This window comes from Macaca mulatta, chromosome 7 (genome assembly GCF_049350105.2).
Source record: "Macaca mulatta isolate MMU2019108-1 chromosome 7, T2T-MMU8v2.0, whole genome shotgun sequence".
NCBI lineage: Eukaryota > Metazoa > Chordata > Mammalia > Primates > Cercopithecidae > Macaca > Macaca mulatta.
Genome location: NC_133412.1, coordinates 10,256,523 through 10,272,756, shown reverse-complemented (window position 1 = coordinate 10,272,756; position 16,234 = coordinate 10,256,523). Strand labels below are relative to the sequence as shown.

The following is a 16,234-nucleotide window of genomic DNA, read 5'->3' as shown; positions in this document are numbered from 1 at the left end:
AAAACTAATAAACCCAACAGGCAAACAACAGCCAGACCTTAGCTGTTTTCATTTTTTTTTTTCTTCTAAAATGCTACTCTAACACAACCATGCTATCCCGCAGTTCCTTTGTGAGCTGACTTACTCTCAGCTCTAGTTTCGTGTAAGTCAGGTTTCAGCATGGTAGAAGCCACTGGTTGGCTTTGGGTGACTGCCAAACAGACTCTTACAGGGATTATGTGTAATAAACACGCTATCATATATTCAACAGTGATCTCTATTGCAAAACACCCTGAGCCTAAACCTTTAACTTCTGCCTAGTTGCTTAAAATTTTGCCAAGTTTGCTTACCAGGAATTAAAAGAGGACTAGGAACTTGAGTGCTATGTGAAACATTAGAAGTGATCTAATCTGGTGTTTTCCAAACTATGTTCCAGTACAACATTAAGTGGCTTGCGACACGTTTAGCAGGTGTCCTTTAAATGGATTCTGTGGCCAAATAAGTTTGGAAAACCCTATGATATAGAATTAGGTTTTCTGTACTAAAGGACATCCCAAGGTCTTTAATACGCGAACACGAATCATGGTTCTTTAAGAGATACAGTATGTAGCTTTTCTCACTGATTTGACCGTAAAGTCCTTTTGTTGTCGAACACATATTGCTATTTTGAGAACAGAATGTCAGGCAGAGGCCGTAGTGTAGTCATTAAAAGCACGACCCTCTATTGTTTAACTGCCCGGGTTCAAGTCCTAGCTTAACCATTTACTGATTTTATGATTGTAAGCAAATTGCTTAACTTCTTTGTATTTCAGTTTCTCCATTTAAAATGAGAAAATGATACCTAACTATATGTTGTCATAAAAATTGGACAGAGCTGAAAACAGTGTCTGGCACATAGTTAATGATTATTATCCCATTATTACTTGCCTACAGTTTAGGTTAGAATAAGCTAGACTAATACCTTTGATTCCAGAGATGACAAAAGTGAATCCCAAATAGGTTTCTCATGCACTACTCACTCATTCAACAAACTGACCAAGTCCCATATGCACCATGTGTAATGATTCTATTCCCAGAAACGAACAAGGCACCATTCCTGCCCTGGAGAACACACACATTAGTGACTTGGCTCAGACGACACTGTTTAGGAACTGTAGGAAAGCCACAGGCCAGACCTCCTGACTTCTGTCCCCCAGCTCCTCTGATTTCATTATGAGATAGAATGACCCGTATGCAACCTGTAATCAAGAATATGGGGCATAGAGTACAGTCAGTAGACTTATCTTTTCAAACGGGGGATGAGGGCATATGTTGTAATTTTTTGTTGGTGTGATCTAGAAATTGTAGGGAGAAATACTTTTGAAGGAAAGCAATCTCTTAAAAATATAACTTAGAAAGCAAAGTAAGAGCTAGTATGAAGAAGTCTATGTAGGAGTTCCCCCAATACGTCTTTATTTATTTATTTATTTATTTGGCTGCCATGTCACTTGATGGCCTTCTCTGTGTCTGTTTTAGGTATCTCCTCTGAGGGCTTTCCCTGGGACGGCTTCAATGAGCAGACACCTAAAGACCTTCCCAACAGAGATGGAGGCGCGTGGGTTCTGGGCTACAGAGCAGGACCAGCCTGTCCATTTTTGCTTCATGAGGAAAGGGAGAAGTCAAACAGAAGTGAATTGTACTTGGATCTCCATGTAAGTAGAAATCTTTGTGATTGTGCTGTGGTTCTTTGTGGTCAACAGAGGCTCCTTTAATATGTATTTAATGTAAATTGTGTATATAAAGCTGCATTTAATGTATGAATCATTGTTTAAAAAAATCAGTGGGCTGCAGAAAATCAAGATGCAGCTTGGTGATCTGAAATTTGTACACTAGAAAGTAACTAGCAACTTGTCTAGGAGTGACTGTGTTTGTCATTTATCTGAGTGTTTTCAGAGCACTCTGTTCATTAGCTTTGCAGCCTAAATCTCATTGTGGGAGTACCCACTGGTTGCGAGTCACTACGTAATATCCTTTTACTAAAAATTTGTGAATAACATAGGTAAGCCAACTGATATGCTCTGGATTCTCAAGTGAAATCCAAGTACCAGGGCGGGGCGCGGTGGCTCAAGCCTGTAATCCCAGCACTTTGGGAGGCCGAGACGGGCGGATCACGAGGTCAGGAGATCGAGACCATCTTGGCTAACACAGTGAAACCCCGTCTCTACTAAAAATACAAAAAACTAGCTGGGCAAGGTGGCGGGCGCCTGTAGTCCCAGCTACTCGGGAGGCTGAGGCAGGAGAATGGCGTACACCCGGGAGGCGGAGCTTGCAGTGAGCTGAGATCCGGCCACTGCACTCCAGCCTGGGCGGCAGAGCGAGACTCCGTCTCAAAAAAAAAAAAAAAAAGAAATCCAAGTACCCTGCCTGCCTTCCATATTCATGAACCTTTCTCCCCAGCTGCTCAAGTAACAGGTAGATAGGTTGGCAGAAAATCTGCAGAATATAGGATGATGCATTTAAAAAACATAACTTTCTCCTTTCTCTTTTTTTAAATTTTTGTTCACTTTTAATAACCTCTCTGCGGTTTTCTTTTTAATTAATTTTTTTTATTTCAATAGGTTTTTGGGGAACAGGTGGTGTTTGGTTACATGAGTAAGTTCTTTAGTGGGGATTACTGAGATTTTGGTGCACCCATCATCTGAGCACTGTACACTGTACCCAATGTGTAGTCTTTTATCCTTCGTGTTCCCCGACCCTTTCCCACAAGTCCCCAAAGTCCACTGTATCATTGTGATGCCTTTGCATCCTCATAGGTTAGCTCCCACTTACTAGTGAGAACATATAATGTTTGGTTTTCCATTCCTGAGTTACTTCACTTAGAATAATAGTCTGCAATTTTACCCAACTTTCTGCGAATGGCATTATTTCATTCCTTTCTATGGCTGAGTAGTATTCCATGGTATATGTGTATATATATGTGTGTGTGTGTGTGTATGTATACACACATATATACATACACAATATGTATATACATATATACACACACATACACAATATGTATATACATATACACACATATATACACATATATATACACACACGCACACACATACATACTACATTTTCTTTATCTACTCATTGATTGATGGGGATTTGGGCTGGTTCCATATTTTTGCAAATTGTGCTGCTAATAAACATGCATGTGCAAATATCTTTTCTTATATAATGACTTCTTTTCCTCTGGGTAGATACCCAGTAGTGGGATTGCTGAATCAAATGATAGATCTACTTTTAGTTCAAAAAAATTAGCCTTCTCTGTTTTTGTTTGTTTGTTTTTGTTGTTGTTTTGTTTTGCTTTTTTTTTTGAGATGGAGTCTTGCTCTGTTGCTCAGGCTGGAGTGCAGTGGCACGATCTTGGCTTGTTGCAACCTCTGCCTCCCGGGTTCAAGCAATCCCCCACCTCAGCCTCCTGAGTAGCTGGGCTTACAGGCGTGAGCCGCCACACCCAGCTAATTTTTGTATTTTTAGTAGAGATGGGGTTTCACCATATTGGCCAGGCTGGTCTCAAACTCCTGACTTGAAAATGTTCCCTCTTTCAGCCGCCCAAAGTGCTGGATTACAGGCATGAGCCATACATCCAGCTGCCTTCTCCTTTCTTATTCATTCTTGTTTTCATTGACGCAGAAGTATTGACTCCTCCTCAGAAAGCACTGGGCTGGGATTCAGCTACTTCCACATTTAGATGGCCTGATAGGATTGACCAGATTATTGTGATTCTCTGCAATCCCTCTTTACCCATCCAGTTCCCTGTCACAGATGAGGTGAGCCACCAGAAATCTAAGAAGCACTTTTTCTTTTTTTTAACCACTAACTTTAATGCCTGTTGACAATCTTGTGTTCTCCAACTCATTACTTTCAGACCTGGAACCATGTGTTTGACGAGTGTAGGTTAAATCTGTGATGTTCACATGGGTGTCATTCAAAGAGCAGGAGAACCCTGTGTTTTTCATAACCATAAAACCATGGTCACCGCATGTCATTTTAGAACAGCATTCAGCATTTCAGGTATCACAAAAGGAGGTTTAGAAATGAAGCTGAAAGGTGAGAAAGCTGCAGTCCTGCGGGAGATGGCATGAGAATTAGTAAAGGTTTTGATTTTGTTCCCCTACGTAAATTTGTGCGTCTCGAGAGAGATGGTTAAAGTAGGAAGTGTAACAGTGACATCTGTTGGTGAATTACTTTAAGTTGCATTTGCTGCAGACAGCAGATCTACAGTGTAAAAGTGCTGAAGTAGATTTTGAAAAGCTACTTTATTTTTCTTCTGTGTTTTAAAAAAATTCTGTGTTTATGTGATTTTTAAAATTGGCTAAACTTTGTATTTCTGGTTTTCCTTTTCCTCTGTAAATTAAATGATTAATTTTTTACAATTCTAAATATCCTACACAATCCTTATAGAAAATTTGAAATACACAGTTACAGTGAAAACAAACCTCATAATCTTAGCAGCTAAGATGGCTGTTACAATTTGATAAATTTTCTATGCATTTTTTCACTAAGTATGGTTTGTTTTTCAATGAGAGACTTTTTTAAAACATATAAGCATGCCAGATTTTATAACCTCCTCTCTTTTGTTTTTCTTTTTTGAGATGGAGTCTCGCTCTAACGCTCAGGCTGGAGTGCAGTGGCATAATCTTGGCTCACTGCAACCTCCACCTGCTGGATTCAAGCGATTCTCCTGCCTCAGCCTCCTGAGTAGCTGGGATTACAGGCGTGTGCCACCATGCCCAGCTAATTTTTTTGTATTTTCAGTAGAGAATAATTTTTTTGTATTTCACCGTGTTAGCCAGGATGGTCTCGATCTCCTGACCTCGTGATCCGCCCGTCTCGGCCTCCCAAAGTGCTGGGATTACAGGCGTGAGCCACCACACCTGGTCTCCTTCTCTTTTTCAAATAATTACTCTTACATTTCTTATCCAGGCTGTTACAAGTTCATTATAGATGTGTTTTAAGTGATTGAGTGATATTCCACGAAATGGTATGCTAAAATTTATTTAATCATTTCTCCATTATTGGATATTGAAGTTGTTTCCAGTTTTGGAATAGGACCACTATTTGGAAATAAAATAGTATGACCACACATATAATTTTTCCTATACCCTTCTCTCCCATTATTTAGGACTATTTCCTTATGATAAAATTCTAGGAGGTGGATTATTTTCTATAATATTTTTAGGTTTTTGATATTTATCACTAGGTGAAAAATGTCTACTTCCTGAACTAGCCTTTTATGGGTTTTATATGTTTATATATGTTACATATATATTGTATATAAATTATCCATATGTATATATGTATAATTTTAATATATTTATGTATAAATACATGTGTGATATATAAATATATATTTGTATATATAAATACTGTGTAATTAAAAACAAGTATATATTTATATGTTGCTTAGTTTTTCATTAATCAGAATTATAAAACTAAAATAGTTTCTTTTGATTATTTTCTGAATCAACTGTTTTTTTTTTTTCTTTGAGCCCTGTGTTTCCTTCCTCACCTCCAAGCCCTTCTCCCCTCTTTGGACAGTGTGATTTGACTCTTACATGCTTAAATATTGATATTCTAGGTAAGGTTTCTATCTGAAAGGATTCTACTTATTTAGAACAAATGTGTACCCTATAAAAGACTACAAATTGGGTACAGTGTATACTGCTTGGGTGATGGGTGCAAATCTCATAAATCACCACTAAAGAACTTACTCATGTAACCAAACACCACCTGTTTCCCAATAGCTTATAGAAATAAAAAAGTTAAAAAAAAGAAGAAAAACTTAGCATCCTATTAATGACTAGCAGCTCACAAAAACCCCTTTCCTCTGGTGGGCTTTAGACTCCAGGCAATATATCCATCGGCCTTAGACACTGGACCAGCACTGCCATGCTTCCAGTTTTTTTTTTTTTTTTTTTTTTGAGACGGAGTCTAGCTCTGTTGCCCAGGCTGGAGTGCAATGGCCAGATCTCAGCTCACTGCAAGCCCCGCCTCCTGGGTTCACGCCATTCTCCTGCCTCAGCCTCCCGAGTAGCTGGGAGTACAGGCGCCCGCCACCTTGCCCGGCTAATTTTTTTTGTATTTTAGTAGAGACGGGGTTTCACCGTGTTAGCCAGGATGGTCTCGATCTCCTGAACTCGTGATCCGCCCGTCTCGGCCTCCCAAAGTGCTGGGATTACAGGCTTGAGCCACCGCGCCCGGCCCATGCTTCCAGTTTTAAACCTGACTTGCAGCATCACCATCAGGATGTTACTTTCCTAAGCCTTTTTCTGTGGCTATACTGACTCTCATTAGTACGTGATGACAGCTAAAACATTTCATACTTGAGATAATTGGTGGGAGTTTGGCATCCACGAGTCAGGATGGACACTGGCGTCAAGGCTAGGGCTGTTGCTAAGTCCCCTCATTTAGCTGGGCATTCATCTTTTAGTTACTAAACTATGAGAAGACTCAGGGGTTCCTTCGGGAATGGCAGGAGGTGGGGTTGGTGTAGGACAAACACTAGGGAGACTCTGGGCAGCATCTATTTAGCAAACTAAATGAAAAAAAAAAAAACAAAAAAACACCTCCTTTACCCTCACAACACTTCTGACGTTCTGAGACCAAGTGTACGTATTTTTCATAACAAGCAATTCTCCAATTCCCTGTAGACACCAACTAGGTATCCCAAAGTTCAATTCAATTCAATTGACACGATCTACTCGGAATTGTAGCCAGATCCCACAAGTTAAGGGTTCAGTCCCACAAAACTGCCACACCTCAGATGCCAGTCACAAGTAGTGGGTTCCCAGGTTACCCATAACTTCTGTCCAACTTGGATACAAATAGGAGGTTCCCATGACCCCCTCGTCGGGTTCAATAATTTGCTAGGATAACTTGTACAACCTAGGGAAACAGTTTACTTACTGTTACCAGAAAGGGATCTTGATCCAGACCCCAAGAGAGGGTTCTTGGACCTTGCACAAGAGAGAATTTGGGGCAAGTCCATAAAGTAAAAGCAAGTTTACTCAGAAAGTAAAGGAATAAAAGAATGGCTACTCCATAGGCAGAGCACAGTGGTATGGTCTGCTTGATTGAGTATACCTATAGTTATTTCTTGATTATATGCTAAATAAATAAGGGGTGAATTATTCATGAGTTTTCCAGGAAAGAGGTGGGGATTTCCTGGAATTGAGGGTCCCTCCCCTTTTTAGACCATATAAGCAAACTTCCCAACACTACCGTGGCATTTGTAAACTGTCATAGCACTGGTGGGAGTGTGTTATCGTTAGCCTGTAATGAGCAGTGAGGATGACCAGAGGTCACTTTTGTAGCCATGTTGGTTTTGGTGGGTTTTGACTGGCTTCTGTACCACATCCTGTTTTATCAGCAGGGTCTTTGTGACCTGTATCTTGTGGCAACCTTCTTTCTTATCCTGTGACTAAGAATGCCTAATCTACTGGGAATGCAGCCCAGCAGGCTTCAGCCTTATTTTACCCATCCCCTATTCAAGATGGAGTCGCTCTGGTTCAAACGTCTCTGACATTACCAATTTATTACAAAGGATATTTTTAAAGGATACAAATGAATAGCCAGATCAAGAGATACCATAGGGTGAGGTCTGGAAGGGTCCCGAGCACAAGAGCTTCTGTCCCTATGGAGACAGAACTTCTTTGGGTAGGGTTTTTATGCAGTCTTCATTATATTGGTGATTAGTTCAGCCTTCAGCCTCTCTACCCTCCTGGAGGTGAGTTGTTGGGACCCAAAATGCCAACCAGCTAATCACAAGGTTGGTTCCCTTGGCAACCTGCCTCCCATCCTCTAAAAGTCACCTCATAACATAAGCTCAAGTGTAGTTGAAAGGGGCTTGTTCTGAATAACAAAAGATGCCCGTTTCACCTTTATTGTTTCTGAGCTGTTTCAGAAACTGAGGACAAAAAACATATTACAGCTTCTATAGATATTTGAAAATATTTGAGTATATCCAAATATTACTACTACTTCTGTGGCTCTTATCACTTAGGAAGTTACGAAGGTTTTAGAAGTTCTGACTAGGAGCCAGATGAAGACCAAATACACAGTATATTTCTCATTATATCAGTATATCACACAACTAGTACTATGATGTAGATGCTAGACTGCTGTGTAGGGAAGCTCTGTTTGGGTAATTATCCTGCAAGTTCTGGTCGAGCAAATTCTATAGACTATTATGGGCAAACTACAAAGCTCTCGAAAGACTGAACCCAAAGCTCTGCCAGCTCCACTTTTGGGCCGTGGGGTTTCCAAATATTGTATGGGACATGACTATACCACAACATGATTTGTTTTTTTAAATCTGAAATTCCTATTTAACTGGGTATCCCATATTTTATTAACTAACTCCGTCAACCCTAGATAATTACTTTTGAAGCAAGATCCAAATGCATGAATTGCCCTTGGGTAGCATCTATATATGACAAAACCTCAGTCACCCTAGAGTGCCCATTTAGAACATGAATATTAAGAAGTTAGCCTGAAGGGGCAGTTTCTTATGTTCCACTGAACTAGGAGCTACCATTAGTCATGCATCTCAGGTCCTATGGCACTTTCAACCAGATTTATCAAAGGCAACTGAATATAGTCAGAGACTAGAGAAACACTGGGTCCTAAATTCTTATAACAAGTGCAGTTTCCTGAAGATTCCAGTGGAGAGGAATGCTCACCATGGAGAATAGTTTGTAACGTGTCTATAAACAAAGACATGGGTAGATAGAAAACACACTGAAAGAGGTATGGCCTGAAATTGAAAACAAAGATATGAAAAGCAGAAACAGGTAAGTAGTCATTAGGGTCATATCCTGGTGGCACTACTCTTTGGAAATAGGATTTTGTATGCCAGCTTTTAAAACACTTTGGAGGCCGAGGCAGGTGGATCACCTGAGGTCAGGAGTTTGAGATCAGCCTGACCAACACGATGAAACCCCATCTCTACTGAAAATACAAAAATTGGCCAGGTGTGGTGGTGGGTGCCTGTAATCCCAGCTACTTGGGAGGCTGAGGCAGAAGAATCGCTTGAACCGGGAGGCAGAGGTTGCAGTGAGCCGAGAGTGCACCATTGCTTTCCAGCTGAGTGACAGAGCGAGACTCCGTCTTAAAAGTGCGCGTGCACACGCACGCGCGCGCGCACACACACACACACAAATCTGAACTCTTGTTGATTCTGGTGTCCGAGGCTCATCAAATCCCTTTCTTGCCTGTGAGGCCCTGCATGTTTTTTACTGAATTGGCTTAATTGGCTGGGGAAGACAGAGCATCCCGTTCCAAGTAATTGTCTCTTATGAACTTGGATGTAATTACCAAGGCTACTCCCAACCTTGACTGTCTAAACGGTAATAAGAACCTCCATATCTTATTGATCACTTCCTAAAAGCCAGACCCTGCCCTTAGAGGTGTTATTATACGTATTGTACAAATAAGCAAGGGCACGGGTAGGATTTAAACCCAATCTGATTGGAGACCCAAGTACTTAAATGTTAACTCCTCCTTCCTCTCCACTACTTTTGGACTTACTTGTTTTGTTTTTAATTTAAGAACAAAAGACATTCATTTAATGGATGAGGATTAGCTCCCATAATCAGTGAGAAGGATTGTGATCCAGGCTCAGAATTAGAGAGCTAGACCTACAACCAAAATTACTCCACAGAACTCATCCAGTAAAAATTCTGCAGCTACTAATATGGGACACTAGCTACCTCAGCATGCACCAGGTATCCTGGGTCTTTAAAATTAATGGTGATTGAGGTGATAGGTATCCTAATTACTCTCTCTTAATCATTACATATTGTATACAAGTATCAAAGTAGCACATGTACCCGAAAATATGTATATCAATTTTTTAACATTTAAAAATAAAATTAATGGCGAAACATTGATGGGAATGTTACAAATGCAGATTCATTCAGCCGCTTGCTGCCTGCCAAACCAGTTAGCAAGGTGGGGGTATGATAGAAGAGTGACTTTATTATAAACCAAAGTTAGCCGTGGAGAAAATGGTCCAGGCTCTTGTCTTAATGGAACTACTTCAAATTTCTAAGCGAAACGCGAGGATTTAAGAAGGGGAAGTTTTGGCCGGGTGCGGTGGCTAACGCCTGTAATCCCAGCACTTTGAGAGGCCGAGGCTGGTGGATCATGAGGTCAGGAGATCAAGACCATCCTGGCTAACCCGGTGAAATCCCGTTTCTACTAAAAAATACAAAAAACTAGCTGGGCGAGGTGGCGGGCGCCTGTAGTCCCAGCTACTTGGGAGGCTGAGGCAGGAGAATGGCATGAACGCGGGAGGTGGAGCTTGCAGTGAGCCAAGATCGCGCCACTGCACTCCAGCCTGGGCAACAGAGTCCGTCTCAAAAAAAAAAAAAAAAAAAAAGAAGGGGAAGTGTTGCCACTACAGAGTACCCTCCATGCAGGGGTGAGGCAGTGCACATCTCTGTGACTTGTCCCAGTGGCTTATCTTGAGTTATTGCCACATCTGGTAAATGGGCCTGCATCATCTCATCATCTTGGGTTCAACTGCAGCCTTGAAGCAAGCTCTGGGTGGGGGAGATTTCCACAGGTGCTTGTATTGTTTCAAGATTTAGTCTTCGGAAATTTTTTTTTTTTTTTTTTTTTTTTTTTTGAGATGGAGTTTTACTTTTGTTGCCCAGGCTAAAGTGCAATGGTGCCATCTCAGCTCACTGCAACCTCTGCCTCCTGGGTTCAAGCTATTCTTGTGCCTCAGCTTCCCGAGTAGCTGGGATTACAGGCATGTGCCACCATACCTGGCAAATTTTTGTGTTATTAGTAGAGATGGAGTTTCTCCATGTTGGTCAGGCTGGTCTTGAACTCCCAACCTCAGGTGATCCACCCACCTTGGCCTCCCAAAGTGCTGGGATTACAGGCACCCACCATCATGCCTGGCTAATTTTTGTGTTTTTGTGGAGATGGGGTTTCACCACATTGGCCGGGCTGGTCTTGAACTCCTGACCGCAGGTGATCCATCTGCCTCAGCCTCCCAAAGTTCTGGGATTACAGGCATGAGCCACTGCACCCGGCCATTTTTTCTTGTTTTGTTTTGAGATGGAGTCTCGCTCTGTTACCTAGGCTGGAGTGCAGTGGCACAATCTTGGCCCACTGCAAGCTCTGCCTCCCGGGTTCCCACCATTCTCCTGCCTCAGCCTCCTGAGTAGCTGGGACTACAGGTGCCCGCCACTGCGCCCGGCTAATTTTTTGTACTTTTTTTAGTAGAGACAAGGTTTCACCGTGTTAGCCAGGATGGTCTCGATCTCCTGACCTTGTGATCCGCCCGCCTCAGCCTCTCAACGTTCTGGGATTACAGGCATGAGCCACCGCACCCAGCCCAGTCTCTGGAACTTTTAAGCAAACATATAATTAAATGAGCTAGCAGTGTGAGGGTGTGTCTAGTGGTTAACACAAAGAAAAAAAAAAAAAAAAACTTTAAAATATAGGCACTCAGTTACAGGAACACCAGCAGATTTCAGTCCTTCCACCTTCCTTCACTCCTAAATAACAAACTTGACAGCGTAAATTAGATTCAACATCGATAAATGCGCAGATTGCTCTCTGTTGTGTGTCTTTGCTTACATGGAGAGGGCCGCATTTTTGTATTGTTTTCGTGGAAGCCGGTGAGTCTACCACTTAAAGCTACAGGCGCTAGGAATGGCTTGACCAAATCGTGAGAATATTCTTGACAATGTGACTTGTACTTGCAAGTGAAGTGAATTTAGAAATACCAAAGTAGCTTGTTTCCAGACGGAGTGTGTTCGTTTGTGTATGTGTGAGTACATGTCTGTGTGTATGTGTGTGAAAGAGAAAAAGAATGAGAGACAGGGATCATGTGTCGGTTGGTGGTATGATAAGTCATCAAGAAATTATCCAGATGAAAAGAACAGTTGGAAGGGATGAGTTATTGATCAATTTGGAAAATCATTTTGTTTTGTTTTCTACAAATTCTTCATCACTTTAAGTCATGATAAAGCAGTTGCAAAAAAAGTAATCTGATTTATTTCCTAATGCACATGCAAGTTAACCAATTATCTCTCAAATTAGTGCAAATTTGGAAATTAGTGTGAAAGATTGTTACGTTTAAATAGAATTTCTGTTTTCCGCTAATCACAAATTCTTAAACCAGTTCTCACACTTCTCTACCAATTGAAAAATAATGGCAAATCTGGTAACAGTTCAGCTCAGCTTTCTTTTTTGAGATGGAGTCTCACTCTGTGACCCAGGCTGGAGTGCAGTGGCACGATCTCAGCTCATTCCAGCCTCCGCTTGGCAGGTTCAAGTGATTCTCCTGCCTCAGCCTCCCGAGTAGCTGGTATCACAGGCGGGCGCCACCATGCCTGGCTAATTTTTGTATTTTTAGTAGAGACAGGGTTTCACCATGTTGGCCAGGTTGGTCTTGAACTCCTGATCTCAGGTGATCCTCCCTCCTCAGCCTCCCAACGTGCTGGGATTATAGGCATGAGCCACCGCACCCAGCCTCAGGTTTCTTTATAAAATAAAAAGAATAATAAGCTTGGATAAATTATTGCATCACCTTAATGCTTAATGGAACTGTGAAATTTGCTTTTCTTTGATCTTTATAACATACATTCTTCTTGTTCTCCTATTCTGATGAGAAATATCATAGCTGTTCATATAAAATTTGGACTCGAGGGTATATACAGAGAAAACTCTGTATTATACTTTCAAAGCCAGAGAGGTCACAGAATAGAACTGAATTTTAAATAAAATGATGAAGAATTTGTCTAAGAATTGTATTTAAGTGAATTGGAATATTGCCACTAAAATACTTGATTTTCTCTAAAATTCACATGATTGTTTTTTGCCCCCTCTGGATGTGTTCCAAGTTTTTACCCTCATTTTTCTGTCTGAAAAGCTTAAATTTCTGTCTGCATTCACTAAACTTAGAGTGCTGTGAGCCTCACATGGTGTCTTCCAACCTTGGCCTCTCACTACGTACATCATTTGTGCTCCGTTGCATGTCTTCTTCTCTCTCTCCAGGATGAAGGCGGGAATTTGTAGTTAAAATTACAATCCCATATGAGCTATTTAGAATTTGAAATGCAGTAGCCTTTGCATACTGACTGTGAATACCCCTATATTAACATAAAGTTCTGATTTTTATGGCCCAGTTGCTTTTCTGTTGCCTTTTGGATTTTACAGATTTTACTTAAGCAATTCCAATGTATTACTATCATTATTTCTAAATTGCATTAAGGATTGCAGCCACTAGTGTCTTGCACATGAACATCATAAACTTTCCTTCTCCAGCTATGGAAAGTATGTGACTTTGATTCTAGGAACTGTTACAGCATTTCTTCAGAATATTTCATGAGGCTTTTTAAAGTGTTGAAAATGACAGTAGTCCTATATATACTTGTTTTATTTAAATCTCCAATTAAAATGGTGTACCACACGGAGGCAATAGTGAATACATTTCAAAACCGTGGAAACGTGGTTCCTCCCCACCACCTGCATGTGCTCCATAATAATGATGGTCACATTTATTTAGCGTCTGGGGAATCAAGCAAGCACTGGGTTAAGAATATCAGCACATTTAATTATTGAACTATTCGATGAGTTAAGTATTATTTTTCTCATTTTACACGTGGATGCTATCTTAGAGATGTTAAAGCACCTACCTCAACTGACAAGGCTAGTTTGTGACTAGTAATATCTCATGCTAAACCCCAATACATGCCTCTTCAAAGACATAGCCTTGTTGCCTCTACTTTTTCTCTGCTGTCTCTTTAACTGTTTAATAATTGGATGGGCCGGGCACAGTGGCTCACACCTATAATCCCAATGCTTTAGGAGGCCAAGGCAGGTGGATCACTTGAGCCCAGGAGTTTGAAACCAGCCTGAGCAACATAGAGAATCCCTATCTCTAGAAAATAAAATAGAACAAAAATTAGCCAGGTGTGGTGTCATGCACGTGTGGTCCCAACTACTCAGGGGGCTGAGGTGGGAAGATGGCTTGTGCCCTGGGAGGCAGAGGTTGCAGTGAACTGAGATTGCCCCACTGCACTCCAGCCTGGGCGACAGAGCAAGACTCCGTCTCAAAAAAAGAATTGGATCATAGCTGTGGCAATGCCTGACTTACTTTCTCCTTTGTAATTTTAGTGCATTGACATTTGTTTCAATAGTTTTCTCTTTAAATGTCTGAATTAATCATGTGGACATTAGGGTCAAAGAATCATTACTGATTCAGGATTCATTTGCGACCTTTCTACCCTCTGTAAACTTCTAATTTCAGCAGCCATGTGGTTCTGGGTAACCAGGTGATCTATTTTGCCTCCCTTCCTATGTTTCAGTGGGAAAGAAAACTATTATAAAATAGTTTTTTTGATTTATTGTCATGAACAAACATTTAGACTAAATCAGGTGGATCCAGTGCAAATGTTGGCTTTATGGCAGAAACTTTCATTGGACAGTAATAATCTGTCAAATGCAATTAATGGCATCTTTCTCATAGAGTTATGGAGAGGATTAGGGTGCAAGAAAACTTGCATAAATAACCCAGCATTCTGCCTACTTGGAACAGCATGCGTGCTCCTCTCATCCATTTTCATTTTCTTTTAGGTAAATCCTCACCTTCCCTAGATTTTCTATTGTCCTCTTTAAAAATATTTTTAAATGATACTTGGATCTTTGGAGTTTGAACTAATATTCTCAAGATAACTTTGACTTTAAAAAATGAAAGAAGGAAAAGAAAAAGTTATAGCGGTAGCCATGAACTGCCTCGTTTTACTGCACGGGAAGAAGGGAGTGTAGGCAGCAACAGGCATTAGTAGTCTAATAAATTCCAGGTCCTCATCTTTTATCAGGAGCAGCTTAGTCACAGTGAAATGCTTTCTCCATAGACTCCATGCCTTCTGCTGTCATTAGCCATACGGAACACCAATATTATGCCTTCACTTTGGAGAAGCTCAAAACTCTTCTGAAACACATCCCAGGAAATTCTGTACTTTAAAGACTGCTACCCACCAACCCTCATCCCGCCCACCCCAGCTTCAGAAGTCACAGCCTTTCTTTCCCCTTTTACATTATTTTACTTTGTCATTGATATTAAATCCATTTCTAGGGGACCTTTGACACTGGTTGGTGGAACAACCGAGTCTTAGAAATATTTGGGAGTAGGATTCTAACCAGTAACATAATAACTATTTCAAACTTGATTTTCATGTGGGTCCAATCTTTTATTTCATTTGTAATGAAGCAGCACCTTTGAAGTCTAATGAATTGACCCAAAACCAAACGTAAATAAATAAATAAAATGTCTAGTGCTGTGCTACTGAGGACCCAGGCTTACTGTTTCCAAACAGTCCTTCCCCAAAGGAGGGAAAATCTCAGTGCTAAGGCACCTAGTGTCATTTTCAGCATGCTTTTTCTCATGAGGAAAAGATGGAGGAAACCACATTCATGGATTTTTTTTTTCTGTCAAATAACTGAGTTGGTTTAAAAATCACGTTGGAGCTTGGGAAACAAAGTAAAGAACAGGGCACACTTTGTCACCTTATGCAGTGGCCGCTTGAGGAAAGTTTAATTACTCTCTTCAGGTGACACAGATGGAAGAATCCAATCCAGAAAACACTGGCCCTGAAACACCCAAAGGGATCCCTTGGAAGAATTTTCTTTGGAGCTCAGGGTCCTTGTGGCATGGTTGCGGCTGGGGCGTGCGGAGGTGTGTTGTACGTAGCCCTTCTGCCCAAGTGCATGTATCGGAGTTGGGAGAAGAAAACTTCCTGCTTGGGCTGTTAGTTCATCAGTAACTACTTGTTTTATAATGAGAATGCCAAAAAAGTCTGTTAGATGATGGTTCATGTCCCTAAGGAAGCTGTTCTTTTCCTAGGAAAACATATCCTACTTACTGCAGGTCATTGATGAGGGCCAAACATATAATAGTGTATGCCTCATAGCAATTCATGAACCAGGAACTGTTCTTACCAGTTTCCAGGTGAGGGAGCTGCAGCACAGGGAGCTTATATATAATTTGCCCCAGGTTAAGCCTCTTGTAGGAGTGGAGCATGGTGTGAGCCCAGGACTCAAGGCCTGTTCTTTGTTGTTGTTGTTGTTGTTGTTGTTGTTGTTGTTGAGATGGAGTCTTGCTCTGTTACCCAGGCTGGAGTGCAGTAGTGCCATCTCGGCTCACTGCAACCTCCACCTTCCAGGTTCAAGCGATTCTCCTGCCTCAGCCTCCTGAGTA

The 16,234-nt window shown here is 41.1% G+C and overlaps 1 protein-coding gene across 1 annotated transcript in view; it reads left to right on the top strand.

Annotated features, from left to right (window-relative positions):
- The window catches only part of FMN1 (formin 1), a 378,430-nt gene that overhangs the window by 66,270 nt on the left and 295,926 nt on the right, over positions 1-16,234 (top strand). Inside the window, exon 2 of the mRNA XM_015141784.3 lies at positions 1,495-1,670. Coding sequence (XP_014997270.3) covers positions 1,495-1,670 — 176 coding nt within the window. The remainder of the gene's footprint in view (positions 1-1,494; positions 1,671-16,234) is intronic.